The 27,131-nt window shown below is 58.7% G+C and overlaps 3 protein-coding genes across 5 annotated transcripts in view; 2 read left to right on the plus strand and 1 right to left on the minus strand.

The window, feature by feature from the left end:
• RBM6 (RNA binding motif protein 6) overlaps window positions 1-9,372 on the minus strand; it is a 55,867-nt gene extending 46,495 nt beyond the window's left edge. The window contains exons 1-4 of one of the 3 annotated variants that reach the window (XM_027886427.1): window positions 9,297-9,372; window positions 4,873-4,983; window positions 1,360-2,698; window positions 505-594 (exon numbers count right to left, since the gene is read on the minus strand). In XM_027886427.1, the coding sequence (XP_027742228.1) occupies window positions 505-594; window positions 1,360-2,698; window positions 4,873-4,916 (1,473 nt within the window). In that variant the 5' untranslated portion in view covers window positions 4,917-4,983; window positions 9,297-9,372. Of the gene's footprint in view, window positions 1-504; window positions 595-1,359; window positions 2,925-4,872; window positions 4,984-8,677; window positions 8,836-9,296 lie in introns of those variants that run through there. The other 2 variants (XM_027886428.1, XM_027886429.1) reach the window with 2 other exon arrangements.
• Window positions 9,373-9,532: 160 nt separating this feature from the next.
• Window positions 9,533-14,588, plus strand: MON1A (MON1 homolog A, secretory trafficking associated). The gene is made up of 6 exons (XM_027886430.1): window positions 9,533-9,687; window positions 10,789-10,930; window positions 11,172-11,639; window positions 11,821-12,586; window positions 12,682-12,829; window positions 13,265-14,588. The coding sequence occupies exons 2-6, from the start codon at window positions 10,804-10,806 to the stop codon at window positions 13,403-13,405; spliced, it is 1,650 nt and encodes a 549-aa protein (XP_027742231.1). The 5' UTR covers window positions 9,533-9,687; window positions 10,789-10,803; the 3' UTR covers window positions 13,406-14,588.
• Window positions 14,589-15,850: 1,262 nt separating this feature from the next.
• On the plus strand, window positions 15,851-23,943 carry MST1R (macrophage stimulating 1 receptor). The gene is made up of 21 exons (XM_027886425.1): window positions 15,851-15,950; window positions 16,366-17,673; window positions 18,859-19,047; window positions 19,127-19,252; window positions 19,330-19,500; window positions 19,694-19,857; window positions 19,952-20,129; window positions 20,230-20,375; window positions 20,492-20,650; window positions 20,847-20,940; window positions 21,047-21,274; window positions 21,357-21,503; window positions 21,578-21,737; window positions 21,822-21,914; window positions 21,991-22,218; window positions 22,299-22,379; window positions 22,453-22,634; window positions 22,708-22,817; window positions 22,913-23,078; window positions 23,152-23,288; window positions 23,367-23,943. Exons 2-21 carry the CDS (start codon window positions 16,453-16,455, stop codon window positions 23,623-23,625), a joined length of 4,239 nt encoding a protein of 1,412 aa, XP_027742226.1. The 5' UTR covers window positions 15,851-15,950; window positions 16,366-16,452; the 3' UTR covers window positions 23,626-23,943.
• The last annotated feature ends 3,188 nt before the right edge of the window (window positions 23,944-27,131 follow it).

Consider the following 27,131-nt stretch of genomic DNA (forward strand, 5'->3'; position numbering starts at 1 on the left):
AACAACAACAAAATCTCTAAAACCCTAATTCAAAGTGGAAGATCTAGGAAGGGGAGCTTCTTTCATCTTGTAGCCTAGATCATTTTATTATTTTTTACTAAAACCAGCAGTAACATCTTTTCCAACTTTGTAAGATCTCCTTTAAGCAATTTCAAGCAACTAAGAACAAACAAGTTCACTTAGACACTACATGTCTTCTGAGCCCAAAATAGTAATAACAATATTTGGTATATATAAAGCAGTGATGAAGTAAGGCATGTTAAAGAGTCTGGAGTCAAGGCTTCTAGCTATCAACACCCCACATGCGACTGCAGAAAAACTCAGCACTTCCAGACCCCCCCAAAACCCAGAATAATCAGATAAAAGGTAACATTGCAGTGACTTCTAAATCTGGATTTTCCCCTGGGGAAAATGACAGACCATCTGATCTACATTAACCAGACTTAAAAGTGGCACCTTAGAAACCCTTGACAGAAGTTTTTCGATGAGAAACATCCCACTTACATCATCCTTTGTGGCAGTTTCAGGCACTCCTCCCAGCCGAATGAGCTTGCTTGGCTTCACATATTTGGGGCAGGTCCGGTAATCTTGGTCCTTGAGTTCACACAATCAAGATGATTTTACAAATCAGAGATGGTGGCTCACAAGGTACACCAGCAGTAACAAAACAAAGCAGGGGACAATTCAAAGGCAAGGGCCCATAAGCAGTCTGGCTCAAAGCTTTAACCCCTGGGTGAAGATTCAGAGAGCTCTGGAGTTCTTCACCTGCTCACCGAGCTGCACAGTGAGATCTACCTTCAGGAAAATGACACAGGCAAATCATCTCTCTTTGCTTTCCAGCAGTGGGGGATTCAAAATCAGTAGTAGTTATTCAAATTCAATAGTAGTTATTAACTCAGTAGTTATCGCTATCCTCAGATTTCCCAGTTAACTCTGAAGGAAAACAAAGCGAGCACAAGAACAGCTGTCCATAGGCCCACCCACGCCAGCAGCTTCTCTCTAGTAGTGCTCATAAGCAATATCCAGGAGAAAACAACAAAGTAAGTTCTTTGGTACACCACTTCTCCCTGACATCCTCCCTCTGCCTGGTCATTTCCAACTTGGGGACTTTCTGAACCAAATCTGGTTCCACATAGTTAGCAATTCTAATTTGCCAAACTGCACTCCTCTTGAGAAGAGAGTATTTCTGAGACAGAAAGGGTGCCCACTAAACAACCTGGAGCAGAGGACGATTTTGGAGAGGGGTGGTGAATTAGGATAGAACTGAAGTGGTGGGATATGGACAAAGACACCTCCCAGCTCCTTCCATTCTTTGGCCAACACGCATTTAACAGATCACCAATTGACAAAACCACCTACCTGAAGGCTCTTATAGGGCCTAGAATCTTTGCTGGGTTTTCCTTCTGAGAAGGACTTGCCATGTTCATAATCAAACATCTGGTTCCCTGGCAGCCGGTGGTCCACATCACGATACTCCATATTCCGGTAGTCTGTGTCTTGCCTTCCAAGGAAATCCAGGTCGCCTTCACCCTTTAACCCAAGATCAGAATCGGATCTTTGCTGCTCCACCCCAGAAAGTTGCTGCTGTTGCTGCTTGTTAGCAAAGGTCTGAGGTTGCTCCTCTTGGTCCTGAAGAGTAGGAAGAGGTCCACGGCTATTTTGGAAATTGTGTGAAGTGTCATCTTCAAGACCCAGTCCGAGGGATTCCTCTTCTCTGGCTGGTGCTTCCGAGTGTTGAAACTCTCCTTTTTGGCTATCAAAGGGAGTTCTATCTAGACCAAGTGCAGACTCGTCTCTCTTGCCAGTGCTTAAACCAGAGCCCTCTCTTTCTGCTAAAGGTACAGTAGATTGGTTGCGCCTAAAATCTACGAGGCTTTGATCCATGGGAGGCATTTCCCTGTCTGAAAAGTCCATGGGAGGAGCCACATCTCTGCTCCTAAAATCCTGATCAGACCGGGACCTGTGCCTATTTCTGAAGTCTGACGATGGTGCATTCCTGTTTCTGAAGTCCAAATCAGAGGTGCCCACACCCCTGAAGTCCAAATCAGGTACATCCCTATTTCTGAAGTCTGAATAGGAATGGTCTCTGCCCCTGTAGTCTAACTCAGACATGTCTCTTGCCCTGAAGTCTGAATGAGACCCATCTCGACCTCTGAAATCTAGATCATAAGACCCCCTTCCCCTGAAGTCTGAGGGAGGTTCATCCCTGCCTCTGTAATCCATGTTATGTGCTTCCCTGTCCCTGTAGTTCATACGGAACGTCTCCCTGTTCCTGTAGTCCCCTGAAGGAATGTCCCCACCCCTGAAGTCCATAGGGGGCCCTTCTCTCTCCCGGAAGTCTCCAGAGTACATATCCCTGCCCCTATACTCAGAAGGGGGTGGCTCCCTACCTCTGAAATCCATCTGAGACTCATCTCTGCCCTGGAAGTCAGATGGTGGGAAATCTCTGCCCCTGAAATCATGGTGGCCCTCCCCACCTCTGAAGTCACTACGTGGTCCATCTCTAGCTCCATAGCTGAAAGAAGGTTCCTCTCTGTTGGCAAACTGAGGATTGAGGATGCCTGAGAGTGCCTGGATATCAAAAGGAAGTGATTTTCTGCCAGAGAAGTTGCCAGAGTGTCTTTCTTGAGCAAGACTATCAAGGGAAGGAGGATATTCCCTGTTCCACCCGGGAGCAAACCTTTCTTCTTGGCTCCCACTGTAGAAATAAAGACAGTATTATTCATAACGTGCTTAGAGTCTGAAATCTACACAGCAGCACACTCTTCTCTACACTTTTATAGAGCTGTGTAACAGTCTAAGATCCGCAGAAGATACTGATGTTTGGCAGTTTAAGATGAGGCAGCATACGACAGATGTGTGAGAAAGTAAACTTGGGTGCTCCCATTTCAGCACAATTTCCAGAAGCACTCAACAGGGAATACCTGCAATATTAATGGGTTAATGATGGTAGCAATCCACACAGTCCTGCACTGCACACAGCTCTGCAGCTGTCCGAGGTGCCGGCAGCTGGTGTGTGAGGAACCCCACGAGCTTAAGCTCTCCGGGCAGTACGGAAACAACTACACTTACACGTCATCCTGAGGCACATGAAAGCAGAGGTTACCAAACAGGCTTTATTGACATACTACAAAGACTCATTTATGCTTCCTTGTGCTGGAGTCCAAACTGGCAAACTGCTGAAAGCCACCAGTTCAGACACTGAGGATGCCTCACAGGACTGTGCCAACAATCAACATCCAAGATGTTCCTGAGCTTGTGCCTCCAGATTGTCTTACACGGAGTTCACAACCCTAGAGCTGTGAGCTCTCCCAGGGTCTGCATAAAAACACTCAGGAAGAAGTTTCCTCTTAAGACAATTTTTCAAAACCCAATGAGGGCTTTTTTTTTTTTTTTTTGAGATGGAGCTACTTGATTTTTTGTTTAAGCAATGCTCCAATATATTTTTTAAAAAATAGAATAATCCAGAATCAACACATTTTAAAATAACACCAAATGCTACCCGAAGCAGTGGACATTTCCTTAGCAACTACTGCAAGTCATGCTGTACTTCGAGCTTCACTACAGAATCACTCACCACGATTAATTAAACCACACACAGATTTCCTAAGCTGCACGGTCCATTTCACCACCATGGACAACAGTAATTAAAACTTGGATCAAGGACAGCATTCCCCACCCAAGACACTAAAGAATTATGCCAATAAAATCCACTTAAAAAATCATCAGAACAGCACTATTGATATCATCACAAGACACAATCACTCCCTCATCAATACCATTAGGACATGTTCTGGAGGATACTGGTTTTCATCAGCCTTCTCGACACATTAGACAATTATTTGAAGCATTCTTATTGCAGACACCCAAGGTATGGCTCGAACAGTACCTTTATCACGCTGATATTCAAGGAACTGAGGTGCACACATAAGCAAAGGATGAAAGAACTATGCACAACAGAGGAAAATCTTTTGGTGGCTCCATTTTTATATCCCCAGCCCTCTTGCAGACACAGGGGCAAGTAACAACCAGAGCGACACAAAATAAGAGAAATATCGTGTTGTGCAGGTCAGCTGCACATGAATCTTTAGAACAGTTCCAGTTCAAAAACGCATTATGAAGGAGTATATGGAAATACAGAGTTTTTGCAAGGGCATGCAGCGACTGGACAAGGAGGAATTGGTTTAAACTGAAAGAGAGCAGGTTTAGATTAGGTATCAGGAAGAAATTCTTCCCTGTGAGATGGTGAGGCACTGACATAGGTTGCCCAGAAAAGCTGTGGATGCCCCATCCCTGGAAGTGTTCAAGGCCAGGCTGGATGGGGCTTGGACCAACCTGGGATAGTGGAAGGTGTCCCTGCCCATGGCAGGGGGTGGAATGAGATGGTCTTCAGGGTCCCTTTCAACCTGAACCATTCTGTGATTCCATGATATGTGGACTTATACTTATTAAACTCATGGAAAAAATTAAACTCTCAAAGTTTTCATAAAATCCTGTGTGATATCCTGCGCAAGGGAAGTGCCAGGATTTTTGAAATTATTTTCTTCTCTTACAGGTGTTAATATCACATAGCACCAAAAGCCATATGGCACATCATCACCTTAGCTCACAACAGCTAAACTAAGTATCACTAGGAAAGGTGGTGAGGAGAAGGAATAGAACTATTAAAAGCAGTTGTTGGTTAAAAAACTAAATTAAAAACTTCACAGAAATGCAGAAAGTTACACTGTCAATTAACTTGCCTGTTGTTTGGCAATCACACCTAGCTCCACATGGACCTCACAACTTCTACCAAAACAATAAACAGAGAGTTCCCCTGGCTTATTGTATTTAAGAAAGTTGCTGAAACAAACTGTACATTCAAGTGCTTACCGAAAAGACCCCATTCGGTTGCCTTGTCGATGGTCTCCCCACATTTTGACCTTGGTCTGGTAGGTTTCCAGAAATGGTTAATTCACTCTAGAAACACCCAGACGCCACAACCTGTCGAATAAACAACATGACAATAAGCTACAAGGCAAAGAACACATATCACGCGAGAAAAAACAATGCTGGTTGGAAGGGGGGGGAGTGTAACATCTGATAAGGATCCACAGATATACAAGACCCCACTTAGGCATGAATGAATTCAAGTGTCACGTTTCTCCACGTTCAAATTTGCAAGCGCCAAACGACTCCTGAAATCAAACTGTCGATATAGTGGGCAAACAATTTGATATCTGCTTTGATTAACATAGAGCTTTCCAACATGCTGTGCTGTCTGACACTATTTGGGGTGCAGATAGAAATGTGAGAACGCCAACCATCTACAAACAACAAGGACCGCAGCCGAACAACAGTTTGCAATTAATGTTTAATCCAAACTATTTTTGCCAGCAGCTCTTTGCTGTTCAAAGAAACGATCGCTACTACTGGTCTGCCATGGGGACCCTGCCCTCAGAAGTCTGTAGATAACAGAGGAGGCTTTGCCAATAAATCATGACAAGCACTGCTCTCCAACGCTGCCCTCATCAAGCTGAGTGACGCAAATAACACTTGCCTCAACAGAAATCTAAAATTTCATCCACTTCCTCCCACCAGCGGAGAAGGTGAGGATTTCCTGGCGATAACCAAAGCCAGGACTTGAAATAGGAAGTACTTCCGTCTTTTCCCCCCAAAAAAAGAGAAAAAAAAAAAAAAGAAAAAGAAGAGCCCCAGCAGAGCATGGAGCAAACTGAAGGAAAAGGCAACCTGACACCCTCAAACGTGCTCTGGCCCATCCAGCTGCAGTGGTGCAAGAGGGTTGCCTGCCATGCCACCAGAGCAAGGTTGGGGCTCCAAGGCAGGATTATTTAACACCAGAGGTTCAGGGCACAGAGGACAGCAGGGACAGTCACCACCAGGCCTGGCTAGAGCAGCTCACACCGAAGAAAAGCACACAAACTTCCTGTTTATTCTCATTTCCAAAGGTCAGCAAAGCTGGTTGTGACAGACCTCACAGCAGGGAGTGATCCCACACAGGGAGCTGATAGCCTGTGCCAAGGAGCTGAGGGAGCTGCCCTGCCAAGAGGGGGTATCCGCTCCTGCCGGGGTCCATCGCCCGCCACGGAAGGCTCAAGTGAGAGCCAGGAATGGCCTCAGAAACCAAGGGTGTGGAGGCTGAGGAAGGCAACCTGTGCAACCTACCCAGATCCATTCCCCCCAGCGCCATTTCCAAAGGAACAGGTTCATTCAGGTGGCCACTAAAGCCCAAGAGGTCTGCTCATGTTTTACGTGGTTCCCCATGCAACAACAGCCTCCCTGGTCCCAGGATTCCTTCCGTAAGTTCTATCATATTTTCTTACTTGGAGGTGAATGTAAGAGGACCAAGACCACACCCTGCACGGCGAGGACAGGCAAAGGGAGATGGTTATGGCAGTAACCATTACAGCTGGTTGCCACCAGCCAGTCCTTTCATCCATGAACTTTTGCAGCCTGCAGACTTGGCGTTTCTTGTTCTTCCCTTCTGGGTTTCCTCCCCCACTCCAGTTCTCATTAAGTCAACAACCTCACTGATGCTTAAAAAAAAACAAAAATAAAATCCCTTGCCAGCTGGGAACTGTTTAGACATAATATTGAAATTATCAGACGGGGAAAAAAAAAATACCACTGGACAGATATCAGGCCTGGCACAGATCCACCAAGCCATGCAGCAGCCTCCGTGGGTGTGAGGTCATGGTTCAATAACACAGGCAGCCACACTGGCTCCAACAGTCCCTGCTCAGCCCGATCTGCTCCCCCCGCTCTGCCTTTGGCAATGCACAGGGTGTAAGTTGTGCCAGCTTGTGCTTTTCTGGGTCTGCACCACGGATGACCCTCGGAAGAGAGTTATATTTAACCCAGGTCACTCCAGTGATACGCTTTACCACACAGCCCCACAAACCAAGGTGACAGCAAACTGCAGGACAGGGACAGAAGGGCCTTAGCCTGGCTTCAACCGATGCCAAGATCTCCTCAAGGTGGGCCTTGCTACAACTGCTCCAAAAAAAGCACACTGTGATGAGACACCATGAGGATTCACCCTTCTGCCACGGGCAGGTAAGTGCCAGCTCAGCTCCCACCTCCCAGCTCGCAGGGAGATGCTGGGAGACAGCTCAGTGGGAGTGAGGCTGTTTCCAAGGACACCCCAATAGAGCCTGGGGCTGGGGCCAGGACAAGAGCAAAGCACAGAAAAAATCCACCACTGTGCGCAGGGAATTGTGCATCAGTTGGTTCTGTCATACTCTGGTCACAACCAAGTGTCTGAGGGGTGGCATGGAAGGGTGCTTCAAACAGTGACACAGCCTGATCCAGTCACGGGAAGAGCCCAGACTGACAGCTCTTTAGGACAATAATGAGCTGTTACAATTACACTGAACGTTGTTCAGGAGGGCAGATATTCATCACCTTTCCCTCCTCCTATCCCAGCTGGCTCTACTCCCTGGTGGCAAAGCCTTGGCTGCACTGAAGATAGAGGAGGCACAACTGAAGGAGGGGAAGCACTTTTGTGGTTTTAGTTCCTCCAACAACTAGAGGTTCTGCAACTCCCCCAGGAGAGTCAAGTGGAGCTCTGGATGCTCCCTGGCAATTACACCCAAGGACTTCCCCAGGACCGTGCCCCTGCCCTCCCCAGCACACCCTCAGACAGCTCTGGGAACACTCCTCATTCCGCTTCCCAAACTACGTGTGCCAAGCCTTACAGCAAACTCTTGGATCTCTTATTCCAATTTACATACTGCCATGGGAAAATAATGGCATTGTACATAGGAACTGTGCAGCTGAGCCAGACTAAGCAACTTGTCTTCCTCAGGACTAATTACAGACTTCTGGCACGGGGCAGAGTTCGAAATGCCAGCACAGTCCTTGAGCATCTCCTCACCAACTTATATCCAACTTCACACCTTTGTTTTCCATATCTGGGGGGATAAGGGGGGTAACTAGTGATGGACTGGGTGAAGTGAGGTTTCAAAGAGGTGCTAATTTCAGAAAAACACTCTGATATTCACAGCTTCCCTCCAAACAGATTTTGCCAAGAGGAAATCCAACAGGATTTTTTTCAAGAACTGCACAGGAGAACAGAGGAAGCAATTTGCTGTGGAACAACCTTCTGCATCCAGTAAAGTTTCTGTGAAGCTGAAAAAAGGAAAAGGCCTCTGTGAAATTCAAGTACTGCAGAAGGTACAAAAGAAAACATTTCCCTTGGGGGGACTGCAAGAAGCCGAGACAGCCAATTATATCCAATGTTAAAGTTGGAGGTCCCTAATTCAGAGGAAGTGTTAAAAGCACATCACTGAAATCTGAAAGTGAAGGGAGAGGGAACCTTTCTGACTCTCATGGGTGTCAGGCTGGATGACTTTAATCAGAAAAGGGGAAGTGTATGTTCTTGAGCTGTATGATGCTTCTTGAAACGTGTATTAGAGACAATCAGGTGAACTTCTAACACACACATGTCCCCATTACTATCCTGACCTTGCATGTCCCAAAGGACTTAGTGAGCCCGTTCCCAGCTAGGGAATGCTGGGAGAGACTCTCACACCTATCCCTGCTGGGATAGGACAGCAGATTCCACCTCCCGCAGCATTTCCAGAAGTATCACCACACATCAGCAGCAACACTAGACTCGTGTAGTGCCAGAGCATGAGAGGTCACTGCCATCACTCCCAGACACCGCTTTACTTACAGCCCAAAATCCCATTTAGCCCATCCCTGGGGATTACATCAGCTAACACAGAGCCCCCATCAGCTCCTTCTGCATCCCGGCATGAATCCAGCCCACTTCTGTCTGTCCATCCTTTTTACAACCACGAGCGTACAGAGACAGAAACACAAGTGCCCCGGTGCAAAAAAAAAAAAAAAAAAAAAAGGCTTAATTCTGATCAGGGCCCCAGAACAACAGGGAGATACCCAGAAACACCGCGACATCTGACAGTGACATAGGCGGCAGACCCCAACATTTCCACGTGGGGCCGAGCTTCCCAACCCCACGACCCATATCCCACAGGGGTGTGGGGTCCTGATGAGGACACGGAGCCTGCAGCGCCCAGCTGCGGGCCCACAGCGCCAGAAGCTGATGCCCCAGACCCCGCAGCGGGGCCGCCCCCAGCCCCAGCCCATCCCCGCACCGCAGGTGACCCCAAAACAGCCCCCCGCGCCACGCTCACGGGCTCCAGAGCCTCCCCCCCTCTACCCGGGACAAGCGCACCCCGGGAGCCTCTCGGGACTGCCCCGCCCCTCTCACCACGCTAAGCGAGCCCCCCTTTCCCCAGGGCACCCCCTTTACCCCCGGGCACCCCCCTCACCTCCTGCTGCCGCTCCGCCGCTCCCGCCGCGCACAGGCCCCGGCGCCGCCACCGCGAGAGCCCGGAACTTCCGGACCCCCTCCTGGAGCGCGGGCGAAGAGGGGGATGCTGGGAATTGCAGTCTCAGTCGCCCAGACCCGGCCGCCCCCTCTCGGCCGTGGAGGAGGAGGGCGTGGACTGCAACTCCCGTGATACCGCTCGGCGCGCACCGCCTACAAGCCCCATGATGCCGCGCGGCGGGTCGCCGCGATGGCCGGGGTGTCGCCGCGGTCGGGGCCGGGACCGGGGGTAGGGCGGGAGGCGACCGCCCGCCGCCGGCCCCTGGCCCTCCTCCGGCCCGCCTAGCCCGTGCCCGGGGGGCTGCGGGGCGGCCCCGGGAGGAGCCGCCGAGGTGGGTCCCTACGCGTTGTCCTTTGCGGGGGGTCCCGGGCCTGGGTCGTGTCGGGGCTGTGGGAGCGGTGACACCTCAGCGCTGGGGGGTGGAGGGTCGGGGTGGGTCCGCGCTGGCCCGGGGGAGGATCCTGGGGTGAGCCTCGCCACCGGAAAGGTCAGTAGAGTGTGGGGGAGAGGTGAGGACGGGGCCCTAACGTGCTCCCCAGAACCCTCCAGGGCTGTCACAGGCTCCCCCAGGGCAGGACGGAGCTCTGACCAGCTCCCCAGCACCCTCCAGAGCCGTCCCAGGGTTCTGGGGAGAGGGTCCGGCTCCACTAGGTGAGGACGGGGCCATAATCTGCTCTAGAGCTGTCACAGGATTTTGGGGGAGCTCGGGCTCCCTCGGGTGCGGCGTTACCTGGTGCTGGGTTTGGGAGCAGGAGGTGTCCCGGAGCCCAGGGCAGAGCCGGCGCTCAATGAACTTCCCCCCCAGCCAGTTTCGGAGGCACAGGCTCCCAGCCAGCCTGCCTGCCTCCTGTTGCTTTCAGTTGTGCTCGCTTTTGGGCTTGTTTTCCCCCGGGGAAGGAAGGAAGGAGCTGGGCTGAAGGCACGGCCGGCCCTGCCCGGGAGGGCTGGGGCTGTAGAGGACACCCGGCTCCTGGGGACGCCATCTGTGCCGGCTTAGCAGGAGTGTCATCAGCCTGGTCCCATCGCAGCCACCTAATCCAGGCCAGGGAGGGTCATAAAACCCGCCCTGTGCAAACATGAGGCCTCTGGGATCGAGGGTGTGCAGGACCTGCCCCATCCAGGGCCCAGTCCCTTCCCCCTTGCTGCCAGGACCGGCACGGGGAGGCTGAGCGGCTTTCATGGGGGAAATTGGGGCCAAGCCTGGATGAAAGGTGCCGGGGCCACAGAACTGGAAAGAGCTGGGGCTGCGTGAGAGAGGAAATCCTGCTGGATTAGAGCAGCTTTCCTGACGTCTCACCAGGGCTCGGTGCTGCCTGCTGAGCCAGCAGGATCAGGCCGTGGGTGCTGCCATGGCCCTGCTGGACAGCAGAGCATTTCAGGACTCGCTGTGAGAGTAAGGGGACACAGGGGTGACACTGTGGGTCACACACAGGTCCTGCCCCGAGGAATGGCTGCGGATGTCCACAAGAAGAAGAGCTGGGAAGTGCCCAATGGGTCCCTGGCGCCAGGAGATGGGCAGCACACGGAGCGATCCGAGAGCCCCACGCCGGGGCTGGCGCAGGGCACAGAGCCAGGTATTGGGTGCAACTTGACCTGGGGGGAGAGAAGGGGGGGGAAAAGCAGGTCCTCAGGCGGGCTGGGCCCTCTGCAGCCCCTCAGGCAGGAGGAAACAGGCCCACTGGCAACTCCCCACGAGCAGGACCTGCCCCCCAGGGTGCTGCAGGATGGGGAGAGGAGGCAGGTCCTTGTCCTCTTTGCACCCTCTGCCCAGCATGGGGGACACATGGACAGATGCTGCATGGCCCATTATTCCAGGGGCGGGCCAGGAGGGAGCCATGTTCGTGCACACCCGCTCCTATGAGGACCTGACGAGCCCCGAGGACGGGGCGGCCGCGGCGCGGAGCCCAGAGGAGCGGCGGGGGGAGCCGGGGGAGCAGAGCAGCATGGAGCAGATCAGCAAGGACTTCAGCGAGCTGAGCACGCAGCTCACGGGCATGGCCCTCGACCTGGAGGAGGAGATGAGGCCGGGCAAGGAGGGGAAGCTGGAGCAGTCCCCGCAGACCCCCCGGCGCGACTCGGTGCTGTTGGGGAAGGAGGAGGAGGACGTGACCATGGACGCCTGGCGCATGCACCGCAAGCACGTCTTCGTGCTGAGCGAGGCGGGCAAGCCCGTGTACTCCCGCTATGGCTCAGAGGAGGCCCTGTCCAGCACCATGGGCGTCATGATGGCCCTGGTGTCCTTCCTGGAGGCCGAGAAAAATGCCATCCGGTCCATCCATGCAGGTACAGCCCTGGTGGGGGGAATGGGATGGGGGGTTCACGACCTGCCTGTCCATGTGCCTGCTGCCCTGGGCCACGTTAGCTGTCCCCAGGGGCAGATTGGTGCCAGGGGGAGAGCTGTAGCCCTGGGAAGCCAGGCTTACAGGTCTGTCCCTGGCCCCCTCGGGGACTCCCTCCCAAGCAGATGGCTACAAGGTGGTGTTCGTGCGGAGGAGCCCGCTGGTGCTGGTGGCAGTGGCGCGCACCCGGCAGTCGGAGCAGGAGATCGCCCACGAGCTGCTCTACATCTACTACCAGATCCTGAGCCTGCTCACCTGGACCCAGCTCAACCACATCTTCCAGCAGAAGCAGAACTATGACCTGCGCCGGCTCCTGGCCGGCTCCGAGCGCATCACCGACAACCTGCTGGACCTCATGGCCCACGACCCCAGCTTCCTGATGGGTGCCGTGCGCTGCCTGCCCCTGGCTGCCAGCGTCCGGGATGCCGTCAGCAGCAGCCTGCAGCAGGCCAAGGCCAAGAGCCTGGTCTTCTCCATTCTCCTGTCCGGGAACCAGCTGGTGTCTCTTGTGAGGAAGAAAGATCAGTTCCTTCACCCCATTGACCTCCACCTGCTCTTCAACCTCATCAGCTCTTCTTCCTCCTTTCGGGAGGGTGAAGCCTGGACTCCTATTTGCCTCCCCAAGTTCAACTCCAGCGGCTTCTTCCATGCCCACATCTCCTACCTGGAGCAGGAGATGGACCTGTGCCTGCTGCTGGTCTCCACGGACCGTGAGGACTTCTTCACCGTGTCCGACTGCAAGCGGCGCTTCCAGGAGCGGCTGCGGCGGCGCGGGGTGCACCACGCCCTGCAGGAGGCCCTGCGCACCCCCTTCTACAGCGTCGCCCAGGTGGGCATCCCCGACCTCCGGCACTTCATCTACAAGTCCAAGAGCTCTGGGCTCTTCACCAGGTGAGGCCCCGGGGAAGCAGCAGGCTGAGGCTGTGGCATGTGGAATGGGCCAAGCCTCTTCTCCAGGGGGCTAACGGGGTGCTGTGTTCCTGCAGCCCTGAGATTGAGGCTCCCTACGTGCAGGAGGAGGAGAAGGAGAGGCTCTTGGGGCTCTACCAGTACCTGCACAGCCGGGCCCACAACTCTTCACGGCCCCTGAAGAACATCTACTTCACGGGTCCCCGAGAGAACCTCCTAGCGTGGGTAAGGCTGTCAGTGGGCTTTGGGGAGCCTGTCTTTCCTGGTCTTGTGTGGCAGGAAAAGGGCGTGGTGGCGGGACACATCACCAGCTCCATGGTCCCCTGGGAGGCCCCCAGCCTGTTTTAGGGGTGAGCTTGCCCCAGTGTGAGGGAGGGACGGGCAGGGATAGCAGCAGGAGCTGCAGATGAATTTCGGCACCAAGGGCTGTGCCATGTGCAGTCATGAACTCAGTGCTGTGGAGAAAACCCACTCTGGGGGCAAACTCTGGGGTTTGGCCCTCCCATTTCTGAGCAAATCAGATGCCACCCATTTAGGGTACCACCTCATGTCCCTGCACTGGAGCCCCTGTGCCTATTCCCAGTAGCTCGTGAAGATGCAGTGCCAGCTCCAAGTGGTGCACAGTCCTGTTCCCAGCATGTATCCCATTCCTTCTCCCAGGTAACCAACGCCTTTGAGCTCTATGTATGCTACAGTCCCCTGGGGACCAAGGCTGGTGCCATCAGTGCTGTCAACAAGCTCATGAAGTGGATCCGCAAGGAGGAAGACCGACTCTTCATCCTCACACCCCAGACGTACTGATGGGCATCACCCAGGGTGTGGTGCCAGCTGGGAGAGCCCCCGCTGTGCTGGGGAGCCCATTCCCAGGGATTCCCAGGCCATGTGTCCGGGGGAGAGGGCGTGGTGGGACCCCAGAGCACAGGGAAACCCTCCCCATGGGACTGTCCGACCTGGATGTAAGAGATGGGGTGCACGGGGGAAGGGAAAGGAGCGAGCAGGACTTTCTCAACTACAGGCAGTGCCCCAGCTGGGGGGCTGCCCTTCCTCTGTGGTCCCCTGGCTCTGTCCCTGGAGTGGGGCTGCTGGGACCTCGGGCTGCTGGAGGGGAGCAGAGGAGCAGAGCCCCCGGGTCCTGCTGCCTGTGCCTGTGTCTCCTCTGGCATCCTGTGGCTGTGCCAAGGGTGGGGGTCCCCAGGGGAGAGGTGGCAACGCTCAGGAGACCCCAATGCTGCTGTGCCCGCAGATGGCGGGTGACACCACCCAGGCAGGGGACAGGGCTGGCCTGGGGCACACACTGCTCTCCCTGACCTGGGGGAGCTGGACCCTCCAAGTGCCAGGGATTCTCTGGCAGTCCCATTGCAGGTTTGCCCCCTTGGCATCTGTATGAGCCCTGACCCTTCTCACTGTGGCTGTGGAAAGGATGTCCCTGGGGATGCTGGCAGGCAGGGTGGGTCAGCCTGCCTCAGCTGGGGCAGCAGGGTCCTGCCCACCTCCCCATGGGGACACAGAGCAGCTCCAGAGAGATCTGGGGTGCCAAGGTGTCCATCAGGGTGCTTGTGGGCTCTTGCTGGCTCTGGGTAGTGAATCCTAAAGGGGCAGCTCAAGCACAGCCCCTTGGAGACCCCGCTGGCACAGGGCCCTGGTGCCCCCCAGCCCAAGGAGGGTCTTCCCCTTGGCACAGGAGCACCTGCCCCCAAACCCAGCCCCTTGAGCCAGTTATGCTGAGCTTGCTGCACAGGGGCCACCTCCTCCCCAGACATCCCCAGGCACTGGTGTGGGGCTGAGTGTCTGTGAACGGCCCCACTCCATTTTTTGGGGCTGTCTGGGTAGTCCTGGGGCAGGTGTTTGAGGATGGCACTCTGACAGCAAGGGAGCTGGGAAGAGCCCGGCAGGGCTAGCGCAGGGATCTGCTCCTGTGTTTATCCTCCTGCCAGAGTGTAATCGCTTGTCTTTGCTCATAAACATTATATGGACCCTAAGTCAAGACTTGTCGCATTCATTTTTGTCCGCTGGAGTGGGGGAATGACCAAGCTGAGGGGAAGTTTGGTTCAAGATTGCATACGGTTCAGTCCAGCCCTGGGGACCCGCTGGGAGCCAGGAAAGCTGGCCGGGAGCGGCGTGAGGCCGCCGGGGCTGTGCTGGCAGAGGGCGGCGCTGGCTGGAGGCTGGGAGCGGCGAAATCCCCGGGCTGAGCTGGCCAGGGCCAGCTCATGTCGAAACTGAGCCGAGAGGCGCAGCCAGAGGAAGGAGCTGTTGAGTAAGGCCCAGGGCCAGCGGAACTGCCGGGCCTTGCACAACGCGGGGCGGGAGCCTGGGAGGGCTGGGACTGGCCAGGTGGCAGGGGCAGGAGGGCCCCTTTTCGGAGTGTTCAGGACCAAAGTTCTCGGCTGCGTGAGGCAGCGCCCTGCTCAGCTGAAGGAAAAATCCACGTGCCAAGGGACCCGCAGCCCCAGGGTCCGAGGGCAGCAGGGCACTTGGAGGGCAAATCCACGTATGGACCGGGATGTAAAGCATCTTCCTGCATCCCTGGAAGTGCAGTGCTGGCACTTCCTGCCACCGCGGGCAGCTGAGGAGGAAAGGGACATGAGAAACAGAGCGGGCACAACAGAATTAACCCCCACTGCTGTCCTCGCAAAGCTGTGGCTGCCTCAGCCCTGCTCCTGCTTCCCGGCTTGGAACCACGGTGCTGAGCCTGCCACACCCCCCAAAGGCTGCCGCGTTCGCCTGGAAGCGAGCAGCAAACGCGGTGCCAGAGTGGGAGCTTTGGGGAAGTGGCAATTTCGATTCCACGTGTCAGGGTGTCGACCTGTGGCATGGGGACTGGAATCTGTGGCCGAGGGTACCGACATGCAGGATCCCACCCGTGCCCCGGGATGCCGGCAGCCGCCTCCCAGCCATCCGACGGCCACCCCGACCTGCGGTGGGCACCCCAGGCGCCGTGCCTGCTCTGTCCCCGCGTCCCGATCAGAGGCCCCTGCTCCCACCCGTTTCCCTCTCGGGCACCGTGCCCACCCACGTCTGTCGCCCCGAGGTGCCCAGCGGGCACTCCGACATGCGTGTTCCCCTGGGCACCCCCGTATCCCCGGGCTGCGTGTGGCGGTGCCGCCCTCGGGGAGCCCCGGGCGGTGCGGGGGCAGGACCCGCCCTCCCTGTCCCGCCCCGGCCCGTCCCACCTCGCCTCTCCGTCCCGGCCTCGCTCCACTCCGCTGGCCCTGCCCTGGCACGGCACGGCACGGCACGGCAGCGCCCAGGTGAGCGCCGCGCCGCCTGGCACCGCGGGATCGGACCGCACCGCACGGACGGGGGGGTAGGGAGGCAGCCGGACCTAACGAGGACTCCAGACCCGGTGAGCCGCGGTGGGGCCGGGGGTGGAGAGTGGGGATACGTCGGGGTCCCTCTCTCGGGAGGCTGGTGGGGCCTTTGTCCCAGTCCCGCGGGGATCCCCTGTTCCCGTTGCTGTCCCGGGGGGCTGGCAGGGTGATGCCTCAGTTCCCGGGAGAGATCATTGCAGGGCAGAGATGCCCCAGGGTGACAGGCGGGGTCTGGAGGTGGCAGAAGGCAGGATTTGCCCCAGTGTCACAGGGAACTTGGCTTCACCTGCCCCTCACAATATTTGGGGAGAGGTTTGGTGTGGCTGATCCTCCCCTGGCAGCACCCCTCATCATCTGGCCCCTGGAGACATCAGCACACCCGGCTGTGGCAGTGCCCAGGGTCCTTGCCTAAAAGCAGTGGGTAAAATCCTTCCTCCTTTATTTTGGCAGATGCAATGGTAGCCCATCCTCTGTTTGTCCTGACGCCACTGGGTGCTGAGCACTGTCAGTAACCCCACAGCAGTGGCACTGCTCAGCATGGGCCTGTTGTGCCTCCTGTGCCTTTGGCTGGTGCTCGCCCTGGCCCCTCTGGGTGCCGGTGCCTGGCAGTGCCCCCCCATCCCATACAGCTCCACTAGGAACTTCTCTGTCCCCTACACGCTGCCCAGCCTCGACGCCGGCAGCCCCATCCAGAATGTTGCCGTCTTTGCCGACTCCGACGGCGCGGTCGCCATCTTTGTGGCCGTCCGTAACCGCATCCTGCTGGCCAGCGCCGAGATGCGCCTCCTCTCCGTCCTTGTCACCGGCCCAGTGGGTAGTGCCAAGTGTGAGATCTGTCGCCTGTGCCCAGCCACCACAGATGGCCCCGAGGACATGGACAACGTCCTGCTGCTGCTGGACCCGCTGGAGCCATGGCTGTACAGCTGTGGCACAGCACGGCACGGGCTGTGCTACCAGCACCAGCTGGAGGTGCGGGATGGGAAGGTGGCCATCACAGCCACAAACTGCCTGTACTCGGCCACGGGCAACAGCCCCACATTGTGCCCTGACTGCGTGGCCAGCCCCCTGGGGACCAGTGCCACCGTGGTGGCCACCTCCTACGCCTCCTTCTTCTACCTCGGCTCCACCATCAACAGCAGCGTGGCAGCCCAGTACAGCCCACAGTCGGTGTCTGTCCGCAGACTGAAGGGCACCCTGGACGGCTTTTCGGGTGATTTCCAGTGGCTGACGGTGCTGCCACAATACCGCGACAACTACACCATCCACTATGTGCACTCCTTTGCCGACGGGGACCACGTCTACTTCCTGATGGTGCAGCCGGAGCGGCCGGGCTCGCCCGTGTACCACACACGCCTGGCACGGCTCAGCACTCATGAGCGCGACCTCCGCCACTACCGCGAGCTCGTCCTCGACTGCCGCTTTGAGTCCAAGCGCCGGCGCCGGCGGCGCAGCGGCGAGGAGGATGCCGAGCGGGACATTGCCTACAACGTGCTGCAGGCAGCCCACACCGCCCGCCCTGGTGCCCGCCTGGCCCGTGACCTCGGCATCAACGACACCGACACGGTGCTCTTCGGCGCCTTCGCCGAGAGCCAGCCGGAGAGCCGGATGCCACAAGAGAACTCGGCTGTCTGCGCCTTCCCAATCCGCCTCCTCAACCAGGCCATGGAGGAGGGCATGGAGAAGTGCTGTGGCATCGGGCACCAGCCTCTGCTGCGGGGGCTCAGCTTCTTCCAGCCAGTGGAGTACTGCCCGCACAACGTGAGTGCTCTGCCCCGCACCGCATCCGGCCCGAGGGGCCTGGGGGTCGGCTGGACTGTGGGGAGAAGGGGACAGCATGCTGGGAAGCGCTGATAGAGCAGGGTGGATGGTGGGGTGGGGTAGGGCAGGGGGAGAGCAGCGTCACCCAGGTGTGAGTCAGCCCAGCAGCCACCCACCACCTATTGCAGGGGCCGTTGTGCTCCAGCAGGCCCAGCTACACCGAGGAGACAGGGTGCTGATGGGGATCTGGTTGAACTCCCCACCTCACAAACATGTGTCCCAGCACATGGGCACATTGCTGCATGCCCTGCACCGGGCTAGCAGTCCCTCTCCTGGTGTGGCCTCCCCAGAAGCACCGATTCCAGCCCCCGTGGTGACTGTCCCTGGATCCCAGCCAACCTCTCCAGCTTGTTTATGTGGAGGAGGGACAGGGAAGCCGCAGGGCCTCCGTGGTTCCCAGAGTGGATGTGTGAGGTGCTGTGAGGTGCTGGCTGCTCCTGCCTTGTCCCCTGGGCTCAGCCACCGCCTTCTCTGGGCAAATAAACCACAGGCGGAAGTGCAATTAGTCACCGGGGTTCCTCGTCTGCCGCAGCCGCGGGGCAGGAACACCGTGTCCCAGGTACAAGCCCCGGCATGGCCAGGACACAAATGGGTGGGCGCCCCAGCAGGGCCCCCTCATCCCAGCACGTGACACTAGTTTTGGTATTCTCAGCCTGGAGCAAGGTGCAGCCAAATCCCCTCCTCTTCCCACATGGAGCAGACAGCTCACTGCCGCTGACTCACTCTGCAGCAGGGCGAGCCCAGGGGGGACCATCCCCGTTCACGGGGGGTGTCCAATGGGGACGTTGTGGCTCCTGGTGTCCCCTTTCAGCCTCACCCCCCCACCGAGCTCCAGGGGTCAGGGAGGGCTGGGGTTGGGGTGTGCATCCCATGGTGCCGGAACCCGATAAACACATCCAGATGGAGTGGGAGGGGAGGGCAGGATCTGACGGCACACAGGGGTTGAGGGAGTGGCTGCGGATGTGGTTTTTTCCCCCAAAATTTTCCCAGCCTAGAGGGGAACTTGGGCAGTCTAATGCTGCCCCAAAATGTCTCACAGCTGGAGCTGGTGCCCACCTGTGAGGGTGTAGGGAAGTCGGGTTGCCAGAGCCAGTTTCAAGGCACCCACCCCTTGCTTGGCTGTAGGTGAACCTCTCAGCACCAGTGATAAACACCAGCTGCTGGGACCAGCCCACTCTCGTTCCCGCCGCCTCCCACAAGGTGGACCTGTTCAATGGGCAGCTGACCGGGGTCCTCCTCACCTCCATCTTCGTCACTGCCCTGGGGGATGTCACTGTGGCCCACCTGGGCACAGCAGAGGGACGCATCTTCCAGGTGAGATGAGGGGCTAGGTAGGGTGGGGGTCCCAGTGAGCCGCGGGGTGCACTCAGCCCCACACTCTGCCCCACTGCAGATGGTGCTCCAGCGCTCCAGCTCCTACCTCCTGACCTTGGCCAACTTCTCCCTGGGGGAGCCGGGGCCGGTGCAGGGTGCCATGGGGTTGCAGAGCCACTCGCTGTTCTTCGCTGCAGGCACCAAGGTGAGTGGGGGGCCTGGGGGAAGTAGGACGGATGCTGAGCCCCACATGCCCCCCTCACCTCCACTCTCCATCCCCAGGTGTGGCGCCTGAACGTCACCGGCCCCGGCTGCCGCCACTTCTCCACGTGCCAGCGCTGCCTGCGTGCCGAGCGCTTCATGGGCTGTGGCTGGTGCAGGGGTGGGTGCACGCGCCGCCACGAGTGCACCGGCCCCTGGGTCCAGGACAGCTGCCCACCCGTCCTCACCGACGTAGGTCTGCGCCGCCGTCCCCCTGCTCCCCACAGCTCCCGTGCACTCGGGCGGGGAGGGAGGTGGCAAACGGGGTGGCGTGTGGTAGGACTCCCTCCCCATGATGGGTGTTGTGTCCCTCAGGGAAGGGGCTTTCTGGACCTGCAACCATCACTGGTCAGGGCTCTCAGTGTCACGCGTGCTTCTCCCACAGTTCCACCCCCGGAGCGCCCCGGTGCGGGGTCGGACACGGATCACGCTCTGCGGCATGACCTTCCACTCCCACTGGGACCCTGACCCCAGCCGCAGACCCCCTGGTGCCTACCGGGTGGCAGTGGGACAGCGAGGCTGCACTGTGCTGCCGCAGGAGAGTGGGAGGTACAAATGTGTGCCGGTGCTGGGAGGGAACAGCGGCAGAGAGGGTTTGGGGGCTGTCCCCTGGCCTGGCCTGACCCCCATCCCTGCCCTGCAGACCCCCGCCCACCTCCCGGCGCAAGGAGTTTGTGAATGTGCTGGTGTGTGAGCTGGAGCCGGGGGGTCCAGCAGCGGCGAAGGGCCCGGCCAACGTGGTGCTCACTGTGGAGGAACCCACTGGACCCTCTGGCTTCCATGTCCAAGGCTCTGCCACCCTTGGTGGCTTCATCTTTGTGGTATGATCCTGCACTGGCAGTCACCCCAGCTGCCCCCTGGCAGGGTTTGGGGGGTTTGGATCACCCCCCCACCCATTCCACTGATCCCATCTCTGCTCAGGAGCCACACATCAGATCCCTGCACCCCCCGTTTGGCCCCCGGGGGGGTGGCACCCACCTCTCACTCCATGGCACCCACCTCTCTTCAGGGAGCAGCTGGAGGGTGATGGTCAATGGCTCTGAGTGTCCCCTGAACGGGCAGCCCAGGTATGCCCCTGCCCTGCCCCCACCAGCAGGCGCAGTGGGGTCCCTGGCAGGGGAACCAGCACTGGGAACCCCTGCAGTCCTGCTGCCCCTCCCAACCACAGCTGCTGCATCCCCAGTGACAACGGGACAATTCAGTGCACGGCTCCCACTGCCAGTGGCCTGGGCGCAGCCTTGGTGGCCCTGTGGATAGATGGGGAGGCATTCCCAGCTCCCTTGCCATTCCAATACCGCCCTGACCCCTCTGTGTCGGCCATCATCCCCAACTGCAGCTATGAGTAAGTCCATTGGCTCCCTTCCCTTGGGTGGGGGGACATTCCTGGCTTCCCACTGTGCTGGCTGGGCTGGATGAGCTGCTGGGGATCGCATGCACCCCAGGCACCACACACACCTTGGGGACCACGTGCACCCCAGGGACCATGTGCACCCTGGGGATGATATATACCCTGGGGTCCTGATCCCTGCCCACCATAGGGGCTCGATGCTCACTATCATTGGCACCCACCTGGACTCTGTGTATCGGGCCAAGATCCGCTTTGAAGCCAGAGGCGTGACTACCAAAACCACAGTAAGCACCTGGGTGGGAGCCCATCACCCCCTAGCCCAGCCCTGCCCACCCCAATCCCCTGGTGGGCATCATTCCGTGCCAGTGCCCAGCATCCCCCTGCCTGCAGGAGTGTGAGGACCCGCTGGCACCGGAGCGGCTGCTGTGCCACAGTCCAGCCTTCCCCTTAAAGAGCAAGCCTGAGGCGGCGCTGGGGAACTTGAGCGTGCTGCTGGATGGCGCTGACGGCCGCTGGCTCTTCCACCTCCACTACTACTCCCAGCCCAAGTTCTTCCCCTTGAAACAGGAGGGCCGGCACTTCCGCCTCAAGCCTGGCGATGATGAGATCGAGGTGCACGTACGTGGGGCAGTGTGGGGTGAGCCAGGGCAGGGGGTCCCACCGCCAGGACCCCCAGGCTTAGGGCTCTGTGTCTGGGCAGCAATTGGGCCTGAACGCCTTGGCCACCTGCATGAACATCACCATGACAGTGGGGGGCCGGGACTGCCACCCCAACGTCCTGATCAATGAGGTGACGTGCCGCCTGCCCCGGGAGCTGTACCTGCCCCCTGCTGGGGCCCCCGTGGAGGTAGGCATCCCCTAGATGGGCAACCACCCCCCCACGTCCCCCATCCCATCCCTGCTGAGCCCCTGCTCCTCCAGATCTGTGTGAATGGTGCCTGCAAAGCACTGGGCTGGGTGCTGTCCCCCCCCACCTCACTGAACCTGGCTGCCAGCCTGGCCCTGGGCATTGGCATCACCTTCCTAGTCTGCTGCATCCTGGCTGCCATGCTGCTCCGCTGGTGCTGGAGGAAGAGGCGAGGTGAGTGCCGTGCTCGCCGGGCACACTGATGCCCCCTGGCCCCCCTGCCACATTGCCCCCCACCCACCCCACTGCTGCCCGCAGGGACGGAGAACCTGGAGCTGCTGGCACAGCCCGGCCGCAGCAATCCCCCTGTCACCACCCAGCGCCCCGGCGTCGACTACAGGGAGGTGCTGGGTAAGTGGGTGTCACAAGTGGGTGGTTGGGTGCTGAGTGCTGCCAGCCCTCACCCTGCCTCTGCCTGTCCTGGCAGTGCTGAACACAGCAGGCACTCCCAGCCCCGTGGGGACCCGCACACGAATCACCAGTGCCGGCGCTGGTGCTGGTGCCAGTGCAGCAGGCGGTGGATCCCCCATGCCCCTGCTCAGAGCCACATCCTGCTGCTTGGAGGACCTGCGCCCGGAGCTGTTGGAGGAGGTGAAGGACATTCTCATCCCCGAGGAGCGGCTTGTCACCCACCGCCACCAGGTCATCGGCAAAGGTGACTCTGCAGCCCGATTTGGCCGTGGCATCACCCACTGGCTGTGTGCGGTGCCAGCTTTGTGCCACCTGTCCCTGCAGGGCATTTCGGCAGTGTCTACCATGGCACCTACTCGGACCCGCTGCTGGGGGACCTCCACTGCGCCGTCAAGTCCCTGCACCGTGAGTAGCGCCCACTCCTGTGTGCTTTCCCGTGGCACGGCAGCAGAGCGCTCCACAGCTCAGCTCTTGGCAGGCATCACGGACCTGGAGGAGGTGGAGGAGTTCCTGCGCGAGGGCATCCTCATGAAGAGCTTCCACCACCCCCAGGTGCTCTCGCTGCTGGGGGTGTGCCTGCCTCGCCATGGGCTGCCTCTCGTCGTCCTGCCCTACATGCGCCACGGGGACCTGCGCCAGTTCATCCGTGCCCAGGAGAGGGTAGGGGGGTACCCCAGGGGGGCAGAGGGTAGTGGGGAACCAAGGTCACCCTTCTCACCATTCCATCCCACAGAGCACCACAGTGAAGGAGCTCATAGGCTTCGGGCTGCAGGTGGCCCTGGGCATGGAGTACCTGGCCCAGAAGAAGTTTGTGCATCGGGACCTGGCAGCCAGGAACTGCATGTGAGTGTGGCTGTAACTGCCAGACCCCCATCACGGGGTTACCCTCTGGGCCTGGATGTGCCCAGGGGTCCCCATCTCAACCCCGTGTCCCGCAGGCTGGACGAGACACTGACGGTGAAGGTGGCTGACTTTGGGCTGGCGCGGGATGTGTTTGGCAAGGAATACTACAGCATCCGGCAGCACCGGCACGCCAAGCTGCCGGTCAAGTGGATGGCACTGGAGAGCCTCCAGACCCAAAAATTCACCACCAAATCAGATGTGGTAGGCACAATGCCTTTCCCTGTCCCCCATCCCCATCCCACCTGCATCTCCACAGCAGCTCTCTGCTCGGCAGTGGTCCTTCGGGGTGCTCATGTGGGAGCTGCTGACACGGGGAGCATCACCGTACGCTGAGGTGGATCCCTATGACATGGCCCGCTACCTGCTGCAGGGGAGACGCCTGCCACAGCCCTCCCACTGCCCTGACACGCTGTGAGTGGGGTTGGGGGTGGGCAGGGTGGCAGGGGTTGTCCTGGGGGACTGCCAGCACTGACTGGGGTGTCGGGGCAGGTACGGGGTGATGCTGAGCTGCTGGGCACCGGCGCCCGAGGAGAGACCGTCCTTCACGGGGCTGGTGGGAGAGCTGGAGCGTGTCCTGGCCACACTGAAGGGTGAGCACTACGTCAACCTGGCTGTCACCTATGTCAACCTGGATTGGGGTCCCCCCTTTCCTCCTGCCCCACCGGGGCAGCTGCCTGATAGCGAGGATGAGAGCAAGGACAACGAGGAGGAGGAGGAAGAGGAGGAGGAGGATGCATCTGTGTGCTGATGGGATGCCCTGCACTGGAGAGGCTCCTGGACCCCCATACACCATGGGCACACTCCCCCAAGGAGGGACGTAGCATGCAGCCGGATGCTATGGAGCACATTCCCTATGGGATGGGTGCTGGGAGGCAGATGGGTGCCGTGGGATGCTCTCCCATGGCTCACACCCAGACCCTGCTGGGTGCTCCCCAGGCTTGGTCCCATGCCCCCCATGCTGGGGGCCTCAGTCCTGAGCTGGCTGGGTGCTGTGGGACTCAGCCCCACAGTGATGAGGCTGTGCTGTGGGATTTGGGGCTCAGCCTCACAGTGGCAGATGCTGTGGAGGCCCAGGCGGAGCCCCGCCAGGTGCTGTGGGGTGGCCTGGCCCTTGCAGGGCTCCCATGGCAATTTTCAACCTATTGGTTGCTCAAATCACTCATTAAAATATAATTATATTTTTTCCCTGGCTGGGGCTGTGTCTTTGAGGGGGCCATGCCCAGATGGGCAGCACCCTTTACCCCCACCCAAGGAGGGGATGGTCTTGCCACCACCCCCTCGGGGCACCCACCTTGCAAGGGGGATGCAGGTGAGGGTCCACCCATCGTTCCTGTGCCAGCCACGGGAGGGCACCTGCACACCAGTGCTGGCATGGCCACCCCGGCACTGTCCCCTGGTGCCCACCATGCCAGGGGCTCCCCCGCGTGCCCTACGTCCCACCATGACCCCCCGAGCTTGGGCTGTCTGGGAGATTTTTCCTAAAAGTCCCCTTCCCAGCCATATCCAGCTCAGGGTCAGTGTGGCTGTGGGGTGTGAGGTGGTGTGGGGAGCACTGTGCTCTTGGACATGGGGTGATGATGTCCCTGGGGTGCAACTACCTGGCACGTGGGTCACGGTGCCCCTGGGATCATGGCATGATGGATGCCAGGTAGCATGGGATTGTGGTGCCCATGGAAACACGATGCTTCTGGGATGATGGGTGCCTGGACATTGGATCAGGGTGTTCACGGAGCCCAGGGCATGGGATTACAGTGTCCCTGGCACTGAGGTGCCCATGGGACCACAGTGTCCAGGCAGGTGATCACAGTGCAGACACGGTGGCACCCAGCCCACCTACTGCTCCCCACCCTGTCTGCCTGCACAGGGTCCCAGTGGCACACGCTGCTCCAGCCTTGGGGCTGCTGTCTGGTGACCAGGAATCACTACCACCCTCATTTAATGGCACCTTTATTCCTTCATCACTGCTCATGCAGGGGATGGTGCAGCTGGTGCTCCAGGGCATACCCAGGGGTGGGCATGAGGCTGTCCCAGAGAGGGGGAGAGCAGCAGAACTCCCCACGGATCACTGCCTGATGAGCTGGCTCTCTCTGCTTCTTTTGCTGGTGGCGGTGGCAGACGTCACATCTGCAAGGAGCTCATCCTCATGAGGAGATCCTCTCTGCTGCAATTTTGGGGTAAAAATCCCCTACAAGACAGTGGAAAAGAGTGGGGCAGTGGTGGACATCACTCCCTTGGGTGCAGGTCCAGACCTGAAGGCAATGGGCAAGGACAGAGTCTAGGGATGGACGGATGGGTGGGGGATACTGGGTGCAAGCCCAGGATGGGCAGGGAATGCTGAAACATGCCCAGTCCATGGCCGTGGGCAGCACCATTCCCACTCCATGGCCAGCCACGCAGGTCCTGCCACCGACACTGGCTTTAAATAAAACCTCCTCGGCTGCTCATTAAGCAGTGCCGGAGCCCGGGGCCGCGTCAGCTCCCATCAGCCGAGCTGTCCATCTCCGCTGGCGCCTCGCACCTGCACGGCTCCGCCACCGTGCCCCGGAGGGTATTTTTAGTGCAGCTGGGTCCCAGCATCCCACAGTCGGGGCAGCTGCCAGCACTGTGCCTCAGTTTCCCTGCAGTGTGGCCGCACTGCTCCCCAGGCCTGGGTTTCAGTGTGACCATGACCCCCAGTGTGGGTGCTGACCTCGCCCGTGTGGGGTCAAGCAGCACCATTTTGGTTCCGCTGCCAAAGGGAAAGGCCCTGGCACCACGTGGTTATTAGGGCTGGATCAGAAACGCAGGTGCTGGGTGGTGCTGGCACCGGTACTGGCTGATGCTGAGGGCCTGGGGGGCAGCAGGGGCAGCTGTCTAGGGCACCAACAGCTGATGGGATGCAGGAATCCAGGGATGGATAGAAGCATGGATGGATGGGTTGAGGGATGGACAGACAGACAAATGGGTGGGTGAGTAGGTGGATGGATGGATGCAAGGATGGATGCAGGGATGAATGGATGCTTGGATGGATGGATGGATGGATGGATGGATGGATGGATGGATGGATAGATGCTCTCCTCAGCACAAAGCATTGTGATAGCCTGGGCTGTGACTGGGTGGAAGATGTGTGCCAGGCCCCCTGTCTGGTGACACAGTGGGCAGCTGCAGGGGTACCCAGTGGGAGCAAGGCTGTCAGAACTGGCAGTGGAGTGGCAGAGGGAACTGCTCGTTAGCTGATGAGTCTGGTGTGGTTATGGTGACGTGCGTGAGGGCGGCTCCTGCTTCAGGCTGCCCCCATCCCCCCTGCAAATGTGCTTGCAGAGATGACAGATTTCATGCTAATCCACATTTATCCTGCCCTAATTACGCTGCGGGAGGTGAGGAATAAGCGCCCAGACTTCCATGCCAAGGGCTGGCATGTGCCCACCCCTGCTCGATGCTGCTGGTCAGGACTGGTGCTGATGCTGTGCCCACTGCCATGGCAGTGTCACCTCGCAGAGTGGCACCTTGCATGGCACGTGGCACCCCTACCCCAGCTGGGGTGGTGTCTTCAAGGTGCTGCCCGTGCACCCACAGGTGGGTACTGGGTGGGTGGCACCCAAGGTGCTGCGTGCCTGGCCATGGTTGGTGGAGCACTGGGCTGAGCTGTGGGCAGGTGTGTCCGTGCCAGGCCATGCCACGCTGTGCCGTGCCGTGCCACGCCACCTCGTGCTGTGCCCACCCGCTACGGCTGCAGCAGAGCAGCGAGCGTCCCACCCCGGCAACGCGCCGTGCACACACAGCACTTTAAATGTTTTATTTGGGGAAAGTGCTGTCGTTAGCAGGGATTAATAATTAAAATCAGAGCCATCTATAAAACATGAGTGGCCGCACGCTGGGCTGCTGGTGCACAAGCAGAGCCGGGCACGGTCCCGCCACTGGCATCGCCCGGGGATGTGCTGCGACGGCGTTTGCCGGCGCTGCCGCAATGGCACCTCGTGCCAGCAGCGGGTTTGGGCTCCTCACGGAGAAGTGGGCACAGGCACCGGGTGCCACGGCGTAGGGGCTGGACTGGAGATGGGCAAAATTGTGCTAAATCAGCGTTTGGGTGTAGCGGTGGTCTCCGGTGCCAGCCGTCCCGGCGAGAGGTGGCAGGAGGCAGCAGGCAGCGCCGAGCTGTTTTTAGCGGCTGCCGGTGCTGGGGAGCGGGCGTGAAGAGCAGCCGCCGCGGCACCGACGTGCCATTTTTAGAAACCGGCGAGTTTTGCTAATGATGCCTGTGAGCGGCGGGGGGGC

Source organism: Empidonax traillii, unplaced genomic scaffold (assembly GCF_003031625.1).
Source record: "Empidonax traillii isolate 1590-97213 ecotype Southwest subspecies unplaced genomic scaffold, ASM303162v1 scaffold187:size1931383, whole genome shotgun sequence".
Classification (NCBI taxonomy): Eukaryota; Metazoa; Chordata; class Aves; order Passeriformes; family Tyrannidae; genus Empidonax; species Empidonax traillii.

Bases quoted from the DNA above. Each gene is read 5' to 3' on its own strand.
- MON1A (XM_027886430.1), top strand. From the start codon at position 10,804: ATGGCTGCGGATGTCCACAAGAAGAAGAGCTGGGAAGTGCCCAATGGG. The intron at 10,931-11,171 runs GTATTGGGTGCA...CCATTATTCCAG, and splicing joins GGCGCAGGGCACAGAGCCAG to GGGCGGGCCAGGAGGGAGCC. The intron at 11,640-11,820 runs GTACAGCCCTGG...CCTCCCAAGCAG, and splicing joins CATCCGGTCCATCCATGCAG to ATGGCTACAAGGTGGTGTTC.
- MST1R (XM_027886425.1), top strand. From the start codon at position 16,453: ATGGGCCTGTTGTGCCTCCTGTGCCTTTGGCTGGTGCTCGCCCTGGCC. The intron at 21,915-21,990 runs GTAAGTGGGTGT...CTGTCCTGGCAG, and splicing joins CGACTACAGGGAGGTGCTGG to TGCTGAACACAGCAGGCACT. The intron at 22,818-22,912 runs GTGAGTGTGGCT...CGTGTCCCGCAG, and splicing joins CTGGCAGCCAGGAACTGCAT to GCTGGACGAGACACTGACGG.